General features: G+C 41.3%; 2 protein-coding genes across 3 annotated transcripts; one reads left to right on the plus strand and one right to left on the minus strand.

The window, feature by feature from the left end:
* Positions 1-391: 391 nt before the first annotated feature.
* nr1h4 (nuclear receptor subfamily 1, group H, member 4) lies at positions 392-10937 on the plus strand. 2 transcript variants are annotated; one of them, XM_070830403.1, is made up of 9 exons: positions 392-608; positions 1943-2311; positions 4503-4643; positions 5671-5837; positions 5937-6035; positions 6260-6359; positions 6457-6603; positions 9980-10093; positions 10184-10937. In XM_070830403.1, exons 1-9 carry the CDS (start codon positions 572-574, stop codon positions 10420-10422), a joined length of 1413 nt encoding a protein of 470 aa, XP_070686504.1. In that variant the 5' UTR covers positions 392-571; the 3' UTR covers positions 10423-10937. The 2 variants fall into 2 exon arrangements, with proteins under 2 accessions (XP_070686504.1, XP_070686505.1); XM_070830404.1 differs by having other exon boundaries at positions 5695-5837.
* Positions 10938-12956: 2019 nt separating this feature from the next.
* Positions 12957-16359, minus strand: c1qtnf13 (C1q and TNF related 13). Its single transcript, XM_070831404.1, has 2 exons — positions 16329-16359; positions 12957-14029 (listed from the first exon to the last, which is right to left on the minus strand). Exons 1-2 carry the CDS (start codon positions 16357-16359, stop codon positions 12957-12959), a joined length of 1104 nt encoding a protein of 367 aa, XP_070687505.1.
* Positions 16360-17860: the final 1501 nt, after the last annotated feature.

Raw genomic sequence — 17860 nt, forward strand, 5'->3', positions numbered from 1 at the left:
TTTACTGATCCCCCATCTGGGGAAATTCACAATGATGGAGTGCGTGAGTTTATCTGATAAACTTCTTGATTAATTTTAGATATTTCAAATTGCAAACACACCTACTGTTACCAATTAGACCTTAACTTTAAAAGAAAACTAAACCAAGAAGGCAGAAAATAAATCGCAGGCACCTGCAGAACCTTTATGGCTGCATGTGGATGACAGGTGCATGAACCATCCTCCTGTCTCAAACAACACCATGCAGCAGTAATCAGCTGGTGCTATTACCCAGGTCTACCAATGACTTTACACATCAGACAGCTACTTGTAATTAAGTAAGGAAATGTGACTGCGTGGTTAATGAGTAGCTATGGTAACCTTTGCTCCCCTTGGGATTTCTCAAGCAAGCGCCCAGCAGTCCAGTGCTTGATCTGCTGTTCTCACGTCTTTAAAGGAAGGTTTCCCATCAAAAGAACTAAATGGAAGATGATTTGTTAGGTAGAGGCGAAGGAAGGACTGATCAACACAACACAGGTGGACTGTCGGGATCACAGAGTAAAGTCTCTGAATAGTTTGTGTGTTTGGTCACATGGAAATGGCCATGGTGCAGACCAAGCCTTCAAGAGGTCAGTGTTACATACAGGTATTGTATTCGTGTTGAATGGGACAGTTTGCTTAATGACAGATTCGAACGCCTGGTAATATTTTGGTGCAATTGAGGGATTATTCTTGTAGATTACACATGGTCTAGAGATGGTACTCGGCCCCTTTTCTGCTATTTTTACAGGAAAGTTCATGAATATGCCACACTTGCTTTGAAAATCAATAGTGACAATCTGCGTGTAGCCATTTCAAAAGTGCTAAGTGCCAAAAATGTCATTCTGAAAGACACAGTGTGCTCTGTGCAAGCGAGTTGTTAATCATTTATGGGTTTATAGTATGTGTTGTGTGAGTTCCTGACTACTGAGACAGATTTGATCCAACAAGCTGCTACAGGGAAGCAAACTGCTTTTGTGGAGTTTTTCATTTTCAGAATTGAGGTTTAATATGATAGAGGGCATCATGTGCACAGACTGTAAAGCCCCTTGAGATAAACATGTAAATTCAAGGTACAACAATTAAAAGTGACATTGATCAAAAGTATTTCAGCGTTTCTGAATGACTACCTGTGATGTGACTCACTCATGGTGATAATGCCACAGATAATGATCACCAGATGCCGTGTCCCTCAGTGCTACAGAACTTTCAGCATTTTAGCATCTTTCAGCTCATCGTTTTGGTTTTCTGGCCTGGAGCCTAACTGTTTCGGGTCACTCTCTTTGCTCTTGTTTGTGTAATTTCCAGATGCTTCAAGCAGCAGACGCAGTGAGGCATTTAGCAGCCAAGAAGCCAGATATTTTCCTCTGGAGTTGCTGGAGACTAAAACAACTAAAATATAGTCAGTGTTGTGTCTACAGCTTGCCTGTTTAATTTTGGGATCTTAAACAGATTTTCAAGTTCTCCAAAGCAAACTTGCAGTCCTGAGATCTCAAAGTAAATAGACATTATTTGAAATTAACTTCCTTTGGTATTTGACTGCTTTCTGACACCTTGACTTTGTCCACGTTATATTGTGTTAACTTATACTAGTGACAGTTGATTCTTGACCTTGAAGCGGTAGTTTAATCGTACCTCAAGGCCCATTTACAAGGTTTATTCTAAGCTTTTAACCACCATCTCATGATCTTCCTCAGCAGATTGAGTCTGCTCAGCAGACACTGAAATAGCTTCAGCTGTCATCGCTTGGTTCCATATTTATGCCACGTTACGACAATTAAGCTTTCTCCGTTTGCTAAAGACCACAAGAGCAACAAGATGCAGTTAAAATCTCAGAGAAAAAGCGAATAAGTGACCTTGAGTTAAGGGTCTGTGCATCCTGTTTTCAAGCAGTTTTCTAACCTTTCTCCTACTTGTCTCTTAGATATCCTGGCAGATCAAGGAAGTCCTCTCCTGCAGGATTCTGACATTTTACCCTTCACCAGCTATCCCAGCATGCAGTACCCGTCCATAGAGCCTCCCACGCCATACTACTCCAGTCAGAGCTACTACCCTCAGTACAATGGAGACGAATGGTACTCACACATGGGGATATATGAACTGAGGAAAGGACCCTTGGAGGTCAGCTATGATGCTGAGATGGAGGAGGTGTCCGCCGTGGTGCCTGCTGTGTGCAAGAGGACCCGGCACATGTCGCAGGTTGGAAGGGTCAAAGGGGAGGAACTGTGTGTGGTGTGTGGAGACAAGGCCTCTGGATACCACTATAACGCTCTCACCTGTGAGGGATGTAAAGGTGAGCGGATATTCTCTGCGCTGGATTTAAATTGACAATTTATTTGTCTTTTTTTTTACTCCCTTCTCTTTTTGGCAGATTGCATTTTCTACATTTGATTTTAACAACAAGGACTGTTGGTGCGGGAAACTTTACTGTTTACTTACTAACTGTCTTAGACATTAATTATCCCTAAACAAACTCAAACACAAGGTTAGAATTATATCCTGTAAATAAGTGTGTTGAGAGTGTTGGTATTTTTCATTGGCGACCTATGAGACACTGTATTTATCTGAGGTTGAATTTGTACTATCTAAGGTACACATCCAGACTCAGCAGTGTAGAATGACATTTAACCCACATTTGACCAGTAAAAATTATGTTATAGTTATTAGCTATTGATTTTGGAGGCCACCCAGGCAGGGATGTTCATTTATACAGTCCAAACAGCAGCTTTGGAGGCACATGGACACTTGTAGTGTTGGGTTTGACTAAGGAGCAGGTACGTGACACTTCCTCACATATATTTATATTTATTATTGTCTCAGGAATATACTTTGCTGCTGCATCTGATTTACTGTCTGTATACAGTTTTGAAAAAGACAGATTAAAGGTTCAAGTTTTATCAAACTCAGGCAAACTGTGACTTTCTGAGCTTAAAAAAAACATTCAAGTCAGCTGAAAGAGAACAAAGGATATACGAGGAGATATATGAGGAGATATTTCACTTTACAACCCCTCTCCATGTAAAGCCATCCATTGGGCGACAGTGGAGTCGAGGCCTTCAGCAGCTCCTCCCCAAGTTTTTATGACACGGTGAATTTGCTGTGATTCCTGCCATACCACAGGGTGAATGGGTATGAGTGTAATTCCACACTGTGAGGTTGGACAATGCCTGGAGTGCAGCAGCTGGCCTGTCCTGCCATTCGACTGAGAATAGGCTCAGGTCTACCTGGTACCGCTGCCAGATTAGGTTCCCTCTCAGCTTTCTGCTGTACAATGCAGGAGCAACCTGAGCTCAGTTACGCTAATGCATGTCATTCTGCTTAATACTACGTCAGAATGTCTAATAGCTGTTCCAAAGTGTGTGTGTGTGTGTGTGTGTGTGTGTGTGTGTTTTGCTCTGTTGCTCTCAGTGTACATTGATAGTTGGGTTCTCTCTGTGACATTATTAGAATACTTTGTGGCCTATGAATTTTGAATGTATTTATTTATAGAATTATGAATTTTCAATTGCATCAACTCTCAATGATCCCATCTGGATGAAAATTCTGAGCTTTGTGTGAAATACATGCTGAGTGAAGGAATTTATAGGATTTATTTTTATTATTTATTTAAAAATAGCTTTACCACAAAAAAAGCATTTACTCAAGTGCAGAAGGATTATGTGCAAAATGTTCTTAAAGCAGCTATAGTCAGTATTTTCCTAATAACAGTGGCTCAAGTGACTATGTGTATGTGAAAGGGCTCTCTTGTAGAGATGAATCCACAGAGTTATCACCCCGACTCAGCTGCTCCCCTTCAGCTCTACAGAGTATTTTAGCGTTTCACCGTTTTGATTTGCTCTCACCACTAAAAGCAGTGACTTACTTGCATCAGGTGACCACAAACACGACTCCAAATGAATGATGATTTTGCTCTGTGTGTGCTAGATTTGTGCACAAACAACTATTTGCTAACATATTGTATGTAGAAGGCCATGATACGCCAGCATTATGGTTGCAGTTTACTTCTGAGGCCCACAAGTAGCCAACAACAATTCAGATTCAAGTATAAACTGCTATATCATAATTAATATTTTTTATTATTATGTTATCTTGAATGTATTGCAGTCCTTTAGTGTTGCTGTTTGTTTGTGGAGATAATCTACACAACTTCATATAGTTGAATTTATAAGATTACATGATATTTATAACATAAATGTGAATCTTAATCTGCAAATCAACTAATAATCATAGCTGGTTTTAAAAGTAGTTGAGAATTAGTAAAGAGTACATTCTGAAATGTAGTGGAGCAGAGATATAGAATACTTTCAAATGGAAATGATTTAGTACAAGTACCTCAGAACTTATTATTGTTATAGCGTGGCTTAACAAAGCATACTGTATGTGTCCATCAATATCAATATCAGAGTACAAATTATATGATCAATGATATCAGCATCTTGTGTACCTGGCTGATGAAAATGCCTTGTTTTGTCAACTATTTTCAGGTTTCTTCAGACGCAGCATAACAAAGAATGCTGTGTACAAATGCAAGAGCGGTGGAAACTGTGAGATGGACATGTACATGCGCAGGAAATGCCAGGAGTGTCGGCTGAGAAAGTGCAAGGAGATGGGCATGCTGGCTGAATGTGAGTATCTCTGATCGGTGAGAGACCAGAACAATCGATGATCAATACAACAGGGAATTGAATAATTGGTGACATATTTCTACTTGCTTTCATGCATCAATTCAAACTGATTCGTAGCGTCCACGTGCATCAGCATTACTGTCTGTTCAGTGGATTCAAGAAAGGCTGTCAAAAGCTGCCGTGGTGAAGCCCTCATTTTCTATTCTGACATGGCCTGTTGAATTTTATGGGGGAATCGAATGTCACATATCAGACAATAGAAAGCTCCAGCTTTTGTTCCTGTTACAGGAATAGAAAATGTGAACATGCACCCCTGAAGTCCTTGGAGGATTATTAGTTATTGGGTCTATTAAGAGCTGTCAGTTGAAAAGAGCAGGAGGACGGACTGGACTCCTGTTGCTCATAAATAGTGCAGGCAAGTTGTGATGAATATTGCAGGCTGGCAGGCATTCATGGCTCTACCTGCTGGTAGCAATGCTGGTGGCAATAACTCCACAAATTAGTCATTTTTCTGGTTATAGTGTGAAAAGTCACATACTACTTCATCACTCCCCTCTTCTGACTGTCCTACCAAGTCTAAAGAGCACCAGTTTTCAAACTGAATTTACAAAGTTGAATAGAAATGTACAAGGACTAACAAGGATGTACCTCCATGCATTATTGTTAGAACAAGTTATCCTTTTAAAGGGTGGTGAAGTGAAAATATATTTACCCTCAATGGAAAATGCACTGCAGCAAAAGTGAAAGGGCACTAATTGAAAATGAACATGTAGTTATAAAACAGAAATTAAATAGTAGAATTGAATGACACTGATATGTATGGATCATGTTACAGTGGATATGATACATGATGTTGAAATATTAATGGCAGTAAATTATGAAGGTATAATTAAGAATCTCACCTCACTAGTCATTCTGAGCAGCATTTGATCTAATGTTAAAATACAACTTTAATATGGCCTCATGATAACAATGTAAAGTGTAAATGCTGTTGAATAAAGAGCTGTGAGGTACTTAACACACATAGTGAAGCCTTCATCACCGCTGGCAGGCCTGCTGACAGAGATCCAGTGTAAATCCAAAAGGCTGCGAAAGAACACCAAGGCCTCCCCGGGACAGTCGCCTGGAGACGAGACAGAGGGCGCAGACCACACAGACAGCAAACAGGTCACCTCAACCACCAAACTGTCAAAGGTGATCACAGCCTCTGCCCCATCAGTCACCGATTCTCTCATTTGAACTGTGGCAAAAAGTGTGTCACAGTTGTTATGTCCGTTTTCTGTTTGTATGCAGGAAAAAGTTGAAATCACCAAAGAACAGCAGGCGCTCATGAAGGTCATTGTAGACGCTTACAACACACATCAAATTCCTCAAGATGTGGCCAAAAAACTGGTATATACTCAAATTACTTTTCTTTGAACTAGTGCAGTTACTGACATTAAAAGATGCAACAGATGTGTAGAAAAAGATCCTGAGCTCGGACATGACAACATGCTCCGATCTCTGATGCTGCTGTAGCCACTACATGTAGATGCTAACCTACAGCGTGAGTGACTTTATGCAGCTTAGTCTGTCTTCTCATCTTTTTCTGTGATGTTCGCTCTTGTTGTTTCCAGCTACAAGAACAGTACAGTGCAGAGGAAAACTTCCTCCTATTGACGGAAATGGCAACAAGTCAAGTTCAAGTTCTGGTGGAGTTCACAAAAAATATTCCAGGTATTGTTTTTTAGTTTGCAAATCCTTTAGAATACAAACACAAAAACAGACAAGTGTTTTTTGCTGTGTGTAATGAATGGTGTGATGCCTCTGGCAGGCTTTCTCTCTCTGGATCGGGAGGATCAGATCGCTCTACTGAAGGGTTCGGCTGTGGAAGCCATGTTTCTGCGCTCGGCTCAGGTTTTCAGCAGGAAGATGCCCAGCGGACACACAGAAGTTCTGGAGGAGAGGATACGCAAGAGTGGTGAGTCAACAGAAGAGATGCACAGAAATGTAAAGCGCTGTCTGACACACCATACTGTGCTTTTGGCACTCAAACTCAAACTATTGTCCTCTTAACTTTCATCACTCAGAATAATCCACGTGATCCAAGTGTGAAATTAGAATATGTTTCTTAATTCATGACCTTTGAGAGTCTCACTCCTTTGCTGTAACCTGCTGGATGCACATGCAGCATCGTGACTTCTTTAGATCCACCTGCAGGCATGCAGCCGAGTCTAGTCAGATCCTCCTTTAATAATTGATCTGCACGATCTGTGATGCGGCTGGGTTGCTATGTACTGACCTGTTGATCTCTGGCTGGGTGTAGGTTACACGTACACACACACACACACACTCACTGGGTACAGTTTCACCCTGTTTAAGCTTGAGTGCGAACCTGCAGGCCCTGCTCCTTTGTAGCTTTGGGCTTGAACTGACTGTTTTTGCAGCCTCTTTATGTACACATACAGTGGGGCAAAAAAGTATTTAGTCAGCCACCAATTGTGCAAGTTCTCCCACTTAAAAAGATGAGAGAGGCCTGTAATTTTCATCATAGGTACACTTCAACTATGAGAGACAAAATGAGAAAAAAAAAAAAAATCCAGAAAATCACATTGTCTGATTTTTAAAGAATTTATTTGCAAATTATGGTGGAAAATAAGTATTTGGTCAATAACAAAAGTTCATCTCAATACTTTGTTATATACCCTTTGTTGGCAATGACAGAGGTCAAACGCTTTCTGTAAGTCTTCACAAGGTTTTCACACACTGTTGCTGGTATTTTGGCCCATTCCTCCACGCAGATCTCCTCTAGAGCAGTGATGTTTTGGGGCTGTCGCTGGGCAACACAGACTTTCAACTCCCTCCAAAGATTTTCTATGGGGTTGAGATCTGGAGACTGGCTAGGCCACTCCAGGACCTTGAAATGCTTCTTACGAAGCCACTCCTTCGTTGCCCGGGTGGTGTGTTTGGGATCATTGTCATGCTGAAAGACCCAGCCACGTTTCATCTTCAATGCCCTTGCTGATGGAAGGAGGTTTTCAGGATACATGGCCCCATTCATTCTTTCTTTTACACGGATCAGTCGTCCTGGTCCCTTTGCAGAAAAACAGCCCCAAAGCATGATGTTTCCACCCCCATGCTTCACAGTAGGTATGGTGTTCTTTGGATGCAACTCAGCATTCTTTCTCCTCCAAACACGACAAGTTGAGTTTTTACCAAAAAGTTCTATTTTGGTTTCATCTGACCATATGAAATTCTCCCAATCCTCTTCTGGATCATCCAAATGCTCTCTAGCAAACTTCAGACGGGCCTGGACATGTACTGGCTTAAGCAGGGGGACACGTCTGGCACTGCAGGATTTGAGTCCCTGGCGGCGTAGTGTGTTACTGATGGTAGCCTTTGTTACTTTGGTCCCAGCTCTCTGCAGGTCATTCACTAGGTCCCCCCGTGTGGTTCTAGGATTTTTGCTCACCGTTCTTGTGATCATTTTGACCCCACGGGGTGAGATCTTGCATGGAGCCCCAGATCGAGGGAGATTATCAGTGGTCTTATATGTCTTCCATTTTCTAATAATTGCTCCCACAGTTGATTTCTTCACACCAAGCTGCTTACCTATTGCAGATTCAGTCTTCCCAGCCTGGTGCAGGTCTACAATTTTGTTTCTGGTGTCCTTTGACAGCTCTTTGGTCTTGGCCATAGTGGAGTTTGGAGTGTGACTGTTTGAGGTTGTGGACAGGTGTCTTTTATACTGATAACGAGTTCAAACAGGTGCCATTAATACAGGTAACGAGTGGAGGACAAAGGAGCCTCTTAAAGAAGAAGTTACAGGTCTGTGAGAGCCAGAAGTCTTGCTTGTTTGTAGGTGACCAAATACTTATTTTACCGAGGAATTTACCAATTAATTCATTAAAAATCCTACAATGTGATTTCCTGGATTCTTTCCCCCCATTCTGTCTCTCATAGTTGAAGTGTACCTGTGATGAAAATTACAGGCCTCTCTCATCTTTTTAAGTGGGAGAACTTGCACAATTGGTGGCTGACTAAATACTTTTTTGCCCCACTGTATATCCCATATCACAGAGTTTACTGTTTGGTGGATTTAGAAAATCATTTATATGTATGCAAGGTGTCATTGTGTCAACCAGGCTGGACAGTTAGACAGACAGCGGCAGTGATGGCAAGAGTGTGTGTGACTCACTGGGTCCCTCGGTGCAGCTCTGCTGTGAATGGTGGGGATAAGAGATATTCACACTAAAGGCCAGTCTGGGAGAATAAGGGAGCAAAGCTGTCTGAAGAGACCATTGTTCCTTATCAAAACATCAAGAGTGCCATTGTCCTCTTCTCTCCCTCTGAGCCCCACTGGCATTTCTGAATGCTTGATGATGTGTCCGAGCAGACAGGCACCCCCTGCTAGTTTGAAGTGCGTCGAAAGATGGAACTGTTGCCCGTGTGCAAGAGCAAACTGAATGCAAACATTTGAAATTATATAGAGAGCAATCTGTTATAATCATCCTTGTTTATCATTGAATGGATGCCACTTAGGTTCATAAATACATTATACAGTATATTCATAAGCATAGTTATGTTCTCTCATGTCCTCTTATATCCTCATCCCTCCTCTTCTCCAGTTAACACACACCTCTGTACAGGACAGTACTGTGCAGCACACCTCTGACCCTCAGTTAGTGTTTGCACCACTGAGAAATCAGTGTGGCCAGCTGTTAATGTTAAAAGCAGCCCTTTGAATCTAATCTGAGGAGAAACATATATATTATAGGTTATCATTGAGTTCAGTGTGGGATTTATAGGCAAGGAAATGTACTGTAGATGACATGCTGTCTCGTAGATTAGGCCCGGTTCAGCTGGGAATCAAGGAACCTGTGCGACCACTTCTCCTTGGATGATGATGATGTACAGAAATGGTTAGAAATGCATTCTGCTTGTGTTAAAAATAACACCAGGATGCTTCTGTCTAGGTACTGTGGATGATCGTATAGGTGAACATGCAGAACAATGCAGATCAGGGAGGACTGTTGATTAAATGTCCTGGCTCAAAGTGCAGACTGTTGTGTAAGCCGGGCTCTTCCTTCCTCTGTGATGTTCTCCACATGCTTGTGCCTGCTGTGTATGTTCTAACCTCTTATCTTTGGTCTGGACTAGGGCTTTATTAATGTAGTGCTGTATATGTGCTGAAACTGCTGTAAGTAATTACACCAGGGCGTAAAAGACAGCTCATTACATTGTTATCACTGATCCAACATCTGTACTTGACTTTACCTTATCATAGAGGTTTTCAAGGACATTTACTTGTGCCCATTCACTATGAATATTTAGAAATTTTTTTTTTTATTCTGCAGGAATATCAGAGGAATTCATCACACCCCTGTTCAACTTTTACAAAAGCATCGGTGAACTCCACATGGTGCAGGAGGAACAGGCTCTCCTCACCACCATAACCATTCTGACGCCAGGTGAGCCAGCACCCACAGCTCTCAATGATCCAGGAGTATTTTGAAAAGTGGGTTTGTTTTTCCCGACACTCTCTCTACCCCTCCTTCCAGATCGGCCTTACGTGAAGGATCAGCAGGCTGTTGAGAGACTTCAGGAGACCGTGCTTGACGTGCTGAGGAAGCTGTGTGTCCTGCAGCATTCGCAGGAGCCGCAGTACTTTGCTCGTCTCCTGGGCCGCTTGACGGAGTTGAGAACACTCAACCACTACCACGCAGAGATGCTCACATCCTGGAGGATGAACGACCACAAATTTACCCCACTGCTCTGTGAGATCTGGGATGTGCAGTGACACGCCGGGAGAGGTGAAGGGAGCGGTGACATAAGGATGATGACATGAACGTTTCAACTTGCGAGACAAAGTCAGGGTCCAACTGCAGTGCATATTTATATTGGATGATGTCTGGAATCAAATCCCTGCCCAAACTGTTTGCCTGAACTTGATGGCATTAGTCGTGTATTGACTCAGTTCACTGTTCACTGTAGAGTATTGTTTGTGTTTACTCTGCTCGTCATAGTGCCTGTTTACTGTGTGATTCTTGAGACTTGTGTCATTGTTGAGATGTTTGAGAATAACTTTGTAGATCATTTAAAAGATCCTGAGGTCCTAGCGTGAATCAGTCAGTCAGTCAGTACAAACACTGGAACATATTCAAAGCAAAGACGGTGCTCATAAGAAGTGTAAAGTTTAGATTACATTGAGTTTAACAATGGGTTCATTTATTTTTTATTTGTAGTGTAACACATAGTACTCATTACATGTAGATGGTGTAAATATGCAAAAACTGTATGTTCGGCCTCAGTAAATAAAAAAAAAAAGATGACATCTGGTTTTCCATTGTGCAGTGGCGGGCCGTTCATTTTACACCTGGGCCTTCAGTGGCATCCTACCTGAATCAAACCACCTCTTAATACCATCATTATGACGCCACAGCTATAGAAACCATCAATATTATACAGAAAGGCAGTATAACGGGACGTTGCATTGCAGACAGGTATCTCATGCTGGAGAATGAATGTCATCACTAAAGCAAGAAACCCAATTAAAAGAATTCAACAAGTCTCCTTTCACTGCAGCCACAGCTGTGCTGCTGTGCACCTGCTCCATATACATCAAACACTCTAACCACCGACTCGGCTCCAAACACAGAGCCTGTAAACCAAAGGTATCGCTTGTAGTTGCTGACCTGAAAGTGGCGGACAAACCCTTTTCCCGGCTGGGACAGGCTTGCTAGCTTCGGGGTGGGCCGGCATTTCCTCAAAATGTTGAACTTTTCTTGGAAAGTCCGCCTTGAAAATGGATTTCTAAGTAGATCTGTGACCAAATTAACATCTTCTCCCCCGTCAGCCATTGTGGGTTAAAAAAAACTGCTATTAATACTTACGATTATGATAAAGTTTTAGCTTGTGCAGGTCGCTACAGATAAGAATTGCTAGCTTTGGCTAAGCTCTCTGACTGACATTGCGATGTATTTTAAGCTACGGGCGCCTGCACTTTTGATTCTGAAGGCCTCAGGGCAGATTTCTTTGACCCTGGCAACACATGATGGCTGAAATATGATTGGATAAAAGCTCTAACATAAACATACACTGCTGGAAACACCCCAGTCCAGAGACACAGAGACACACTATGAAATGAAGAGCATAGACTATTAGGAATAATCTAAAATGATTAATGGGAAAATATTAAAACGTAAATCAGTGATTCTGAGTTTAGGCCAGCAGAGAAGGCCTTGCTGGCCCTGACGGCCCACCACTGCATTTGTGTAATCTGCAACATCAACTAACAAAACAGTGACTTTTGTGCCTTATTTATGCCTAATTTACTAATATTTCATTCCAGAACAAATGCTCCCCCATTAAAGGACCATGTCTGTTTGTGTTTTTGCATGTTTAAGCCAATTTTCTATAATTAAAGAATATTTAACATTACTGACCATTTTAATGTATTCCATTACAGTTATAAATTGGTTTGGTTCCTCTTTCTTTCTTTCTTTCTTTCTTTGACAGAGTGGTACCTGCCATTATTATCACAGTACTTGTTACTAATTGCAATAGTTATAGTAGAAATGGCACTGAAGCAGAGCTTTAATAGCTGCAGCACCACCACCTGGTGTTGTTGCAGTAATAATAGTAGCTGTGTTGAGGATCCATGTTTTGAGCAGCAGACATTTACCTCAGTGTGAGAACTGTGAATATGAGGAGCCACAGCAGCAGCCCCACACTTTGCATTTCGGCAGAGACAACAGAAAGTTAACTGACAGTGAGTTTCACTTGTACTCAGGGCAATATATTGTATCATTGGCATTAGAAGAATTAAGACCTTTTCAATTCATTGAAGTGTATGAATTTATTTAGTAATTCACTTGATATGCACACAAAGCATCAGAACAGATACAGATATATCCACATTATAAAAGTCCCATAGCATGACTGTCACTCCTCGTGACCATGATGTATCTCTAAATCTCATTTTTACAGTAGGAAAATGTTAATAAACTATACATCATTTACATAATTTTCTTGTTGCCATGTAATAATGATTTTTGCATGTAAAGAAGAAGAGGTTGTTATATTTGTGATGTCTCACAGCTAAACCCACAGAAATAACCATGTTGCCTGCTGGTCAGTGTCCATAATTGTATCCTTGCTCCATCTTGTGGAGTCATTTGGCAACAAATCTTATCCCTATTCTCATTTACTGAAAAAAATAAACAAAACCGTATAGAATCCGCATAGAAATAACCTACAGACTTTCTACAAAAACATCAGGATGCGTTGTCTTTTTTATTATTCTTTAAAAACGACATGAAGGGGTAAAGACATTTAGAGGTAAGTTCTGTCCTGGGTGGGCGAAGGCGTGAGTGTTTCTGCTTCAGGATAAACCAGGAAGCCAGAAAACGTGGTGTATCTCCCCTGGTTGCTGTAGACAGCGTACTGCTCATCCTGCTGACTGTACAGCCACACACTGTCGCCCCGGCGGAGAGACAGCAGCAAGCTCTGACTCTGCATCTCCCGTCTCTTCGAGGTGTCCTCGTCAAACACCATTGCCTGCACCTCGCCCTTCCCCGTCATCAGCTTCACAGAAACAGCCTTACGAGGGTGTTTTCCCACAGTGAAGGCGAAAAAGTATGCGCCTGGGAAGTGGCAGATGAACAAGCCTGAGGTTTTGTTGAAATGCCCTCCGATGTTGACATATTCCACATCAAAGGTCAGAGGTGGCTTGTGCTGCTGCCTGCTACTCTGACCCATGAATGTGGATGTCCGTGCCGCCGAGAAAGCAGACCGGGGCTGCTCTGAGGATTGACCTCTGGCCCAGGGATCAGCCTCAGGGGGGCAGTTTGAGATGGACATGCCTGGTGCAGACAGGTGGTTGCTGATGTGGCTGGTTGGGGAGATGTCAGGATAGACCAGGTAACCAGAGAAGGTGATGTAGGGGCCAGCATTGCTGTACAAAGCATACTGGGGACTCTTCTGTAAAAGCAGCCACACTATGTCCATTTCCTTCAAACTTATCATTACGCTTTGGCTTTGAACTTTCCTTCCTTTCTTGCGGTAGTCATCATACGCCATAGCCTGCACCTCCTCTCCGTTTTTCACCAGTATCACAGAGAGCATTTTCTTTGGAAATTTCCCCACCGAGAAGGAGAAGTAGTAAGCCCCAGGGATGCGGCAGCGGAAGTGACCGGTGTCTGGATTAAAGTCCCCTCCGATGTTGACCATGAGCTTGTTGAAGGTCACTGCCTTCTGCTTGCCTCCAATAACACTGTTGCTTTGTGTGGCAGAGAAAGCAGAGCGGAGACCTGTTGTCACCGCAGGGGCGTGAAGGGGTGAAACTGCTCCAGAGCAGGCGATCATGATGAAAACACATGCCAGGTAGCAGTGTGCGCTCCACTGAGCTAGAAAACAAAATCAAAGATATTACATTTACAGATGACAGAGATAAGTCACTCAACGTACTAGAGAGTTACATATTTGTGATGTTTGTCCTGTACAAAATTAAAGTTAACCTGGTGGTCTGCACTCCCAAATCACCAGATAAATCTGAAGAGATCACCAGATGATTAAAGGAATGGTTCAACATTTTGGGAAAAATGTTTGTCCATTAAACAAAGGGCTACAGGCAGACTGGAAATAAAGGGAAATAGCTAGTTGGCTCTGTCCAAAGGTAACAAAATCCGCCTGCCAGCACCTCTAAAGCTCACTGATTAACACATTATATCTCATTTGTTGAATACAAAAATGTGCTTTGCAGGGCATATTATGTAAAAGTAACAGTAACTGAATATTTGGTTTCATCTCATTAAAAAAAATAACTTAGAAAGGGACATGAGAACATTAGGCTGGTTTTGCCTGTGATGAGTCAGAAATTGTGTGAAAAAGGGGATCCCAGCAATATGTAGAATAATGGAGGATATTGAAAGGATTTGAAAGAGAGCTATGGATTGAAAATGAGGATTTTCTTTTAGGTATTTACAGTTGAGGGATTATGTTATAAAGGAAATACAAAACTCAAGAACCTTAAAGGGAATTTTTGATGTAATGGTACGGAAATACAGTCGGATCAGATTCAAAGCAGTCTCACTCTATGTGTTTCACCACAGTCTGACACACTGTAAAGCCTCCTCTACTGTGTATATGTTAAGGATAAATGATAGAGGGAAGTGAACACTGTAAGTACAACAGAAGAAACGCTCAACGTGTGTGGAACAAAAAATCTCACACTAAATTTCACCTAGAAGAAGGAGTGAATAAACTGGTTCACAACAAGGATGTTTGCGGGTGTGTGGGAATAGAGAGACAGAACACACACACACATTTTTTGAGGAATGTAATAAATTACACTTTTGGACATTCTGCAATACCAAAGGAATGCAAAGTTATATACCCTGGAAATATAACTGACCGTGTTGTTTATGATGATAAAAAGTTAACCAAGATATTATCGATCACAAGCAAGAAGGCAATAACAAGAATTTAGTATGCAGTAAGGCTGACTGTCCTTATTGCGGTGAATAAGTCACAAGTTAACATCTGCAGTACTTTTGGTAGAATGCACAAACATAAAGGTCAATAAATATGTACGTTTAGAAAAAAATGTAAAAGAGATTGAGCTTTGTGTACCAGACTAAGCATAACCCATAATGCCGCCATATAAAATACTCCAAGTTGATAAGGAAATGTGGCTAAGCCCTGTCAAGATAGATCTTGCCACTCAGATCAAGCACTCTAATGTGGCTGATATTGTCTGTTCTGTCTGTGCACTGACAGAAGGGACTAGATTAGGTACTGGTTCATCTGTTCCTGTGTGTGTTGAACAATGGAAATTTTTTGGAGGGTTGGTGAGGTGAGGCGAGGCGAGGCAGAAAGCTGAAGGACACCACTGCAAAGTGTAAATGAAACATTATTCTGATGTATGGATAAGTTGCAAGAAATTTGTTATTATTATCATGGAAATATTTCCAAGGAAATTGAAGTTTTTGGATATTTTTAGGGACTTTGTTTGTATACGTTCCTGAAGATTTAATCATTTTACCCCCACTCATTAGATTCAGATCGACAATTATCCGTATCGGTCTTTAACAAAATTACTGAGCCGTTAACATATTATTACATTATTATTACATAATAACATATTATTATAGCGTTTGCATTCAGAATCCATCTAAAATCCCACAAGCTCTGATCGGTCCGAGGACGACTACATGAGTGGAAACCTTTTGCACCTGTAAGTAATTATAGGCTCAGATTTTACACCTGGCTGTTTCCCCTGTTGCCTGTAATATACATATTTTAGAAACCACTAATTATAGATATTTAGACCTAAATGGAAACCAAAGGTCAGTATTAGGAAGTGAGTGAGCTGGAAAAAAAATAGCCATACAAGAGTTAGATGGTATCACCATCAGGTTGAAAAAAACTTTTCAAAATAACATTTTCACATCAATCTGCAGTGTAACATATTTTATTCTCACTGAGCAGAATTCACGTTTGTGTAACAATAGTGTAAAATAAAGCCTGAGTACAACAAACTAGATTAGAGAATCACCTGTAATTATGTAATTATGACTAAATTCAACAATAGATAAATAGATGGATAGATGCTCCTGCCAAAACAAATAAAGAGCAGATCATGCATGCATTTCTTATTGATTCTACACACAGAAGAGTGACCTATTGCAGCGCTATTACACCCACCTGTTAGACTCTGTTGGGACAGAAAGTGCATGCTGGACTTCTTCTTCTTCTTAGTCAGCTTTTTAAACAAAGTTCCTCCTAGTCTGCTGCACTGCTGAGGCCCATGTAACAGGCCTGACACCCAAAGGGACGATCCTTTTGTCCACACAGGCATGTCAGGAGGAGGAGCTCCAAACCCCCTCCAATCTATAGTTCCCTTTCAGCCCACAGTGCAAAAAAAGTGAAAATCTGCATTGTCTTATTGGAGAACTCACACTTTGTTGTGTCTAAAACAGGCAGCGTAGCCGTGGGACACAGAGTTTGGCTATTCAACTTCCTAATCAATTTAGATAAGGAGGTCCTGGAAAATGCAAATGGAAAATGAAAGAAATTGCCAAATAATGCATCATTAGTGTCACTAGCCAAGGCTGTTTTAAAGTTGTCCTGGTCAGATGCTGTAATGATGCACTCTTTAGATGTGATATGTTTCAGTGGTATAAACAAAGTGTTCATTGAAATATCTTTATTAAAATAAGCAAAATCAAGTCCTGCTTTCAAATTATAATATGTGAAAATGAATAAATATTGCAAAATAGTCAGTCGGTCTCCCCCAAAAAACCCTTCATAAACTCCAACTGATCCAGAACTCAGCAGCTCGCATCATTTCTAGGACACCATCCACTCATCACATCACACCCATCCTGCAACAGCTCCACTGGCTCCCCATCACATAGCGCATCCAATACAAAATCCTACTCCACACATACAAAGCCATCCACAGCCTCGCCCCTCCATACCTCTCTGACCTCATTCACGTCTCTGTACCTGCCCGCACCCTCCGATCCTCTTCCTCTGTCCATCTCTCGGTCACCATGGGGGGCCGAGCATTCAGCCACGCGGCTCCCCAGTTATGGAACTCACTCTCCCCTGACCTCCGCAACACTGACTCCTTACCCCTCTTTAAAACCAGACTCAAAACCCATCTTTTCAAACTCTCCTACTCCCTCTGATCATTTTGCACTGTTTCTGTATTTTATTGTTTGTTCTTATACCTGTTTTTATACCCGTTTTCACTTGTTGTATTGCACTTTTATTTGTATTTTGTATGGCGACCTTGAGAGCCTTAAAAGGCGCCCTAAATAAAATGTATTATTATTATTATTATTCTGTCTATGTTTGTGTTAAATGGTTGTAATTACTACTAAATTGTATGAGGTTACACTCTGCTTTTTTGATTCATGCAAAGACATACAAAACCACAAAGGACAAATTGACATGGCAAGATAAACACACAAACTAACAAAATGTTTTCAAGAGATTCTTGAGGACATTCTGATTTTTTGACTATGTAGCTTATAGAAGTAAAACCATGACTTCTGTCAATGTCATTGCTTTCCTTAGATCTGTAAAATACTCATGTCCTCATCAGTTCAGTGTATAATACAGTTTTCTTTAGACTTTGTGACAAATTATTTGTTATTAGAAGAGACTGATATTAATCAAAGTGAATATTCATACAGTGCTTAAGGTTAGGAGTTGCAGGGCTATGGTGC

This window comes from Pempheris klunzingeri, chromosome 5, assembly GCF_042242105.1.
Source record: "Pempheris klunzingeri isolate RE-2024b chromosome 5, fPemKlu1.hap1, whole genome shotgun sequence".
In the NCBI taxonomy this organism is placed as follows: Eukaryota; Metazoa; Chordata; class Actinopteri; order Acropomatiformes; family Pempheridae; genus Pempheris; species Pempheris klunzingeri.

What these genes read in the sequence shown, in the direction of transcription:
- nr1h4 (XM_070830403.1), top strand. Translation starts at nt 572, where the DNA reads ATGGAAATGGCCATGGTGCAGACCAAGCCTTCAAGAG. An exon ending in GCAGACCAAGCCTTCAAGAG is followed by an intron (nt 609 to 1,942) that starts GTCAGTGTTACA and finishes CTTGTCTCTTAG; the next exon opens with ATATCCTGGCAGATCAAGGA. An exon ending in GATGGGCATGCTGGCTGAAT is followed by an intron (nt 4,644 to 5,670) that starts GTGAGTATCTCT and finishes TAACACACATAG; the next exon opens with TGAAGCCTTCATCACCGCTG.
- c1qtnf13 (XM_070831404.1), bottom strand. Translation starts at nt 16,359, where the DNA reads ATGCACTTTCTGTCCCAACAGAGTCTAACAG. An exon ending in GTCCCAACAGAGTCTAACAG is followed by an intron (nt 14,030 to 16,328) that starts GTGGGTGTAATA and finishes TTTGTTTTCTAG; the next exon opens with CTCAGTGGAGCGCACACTGC.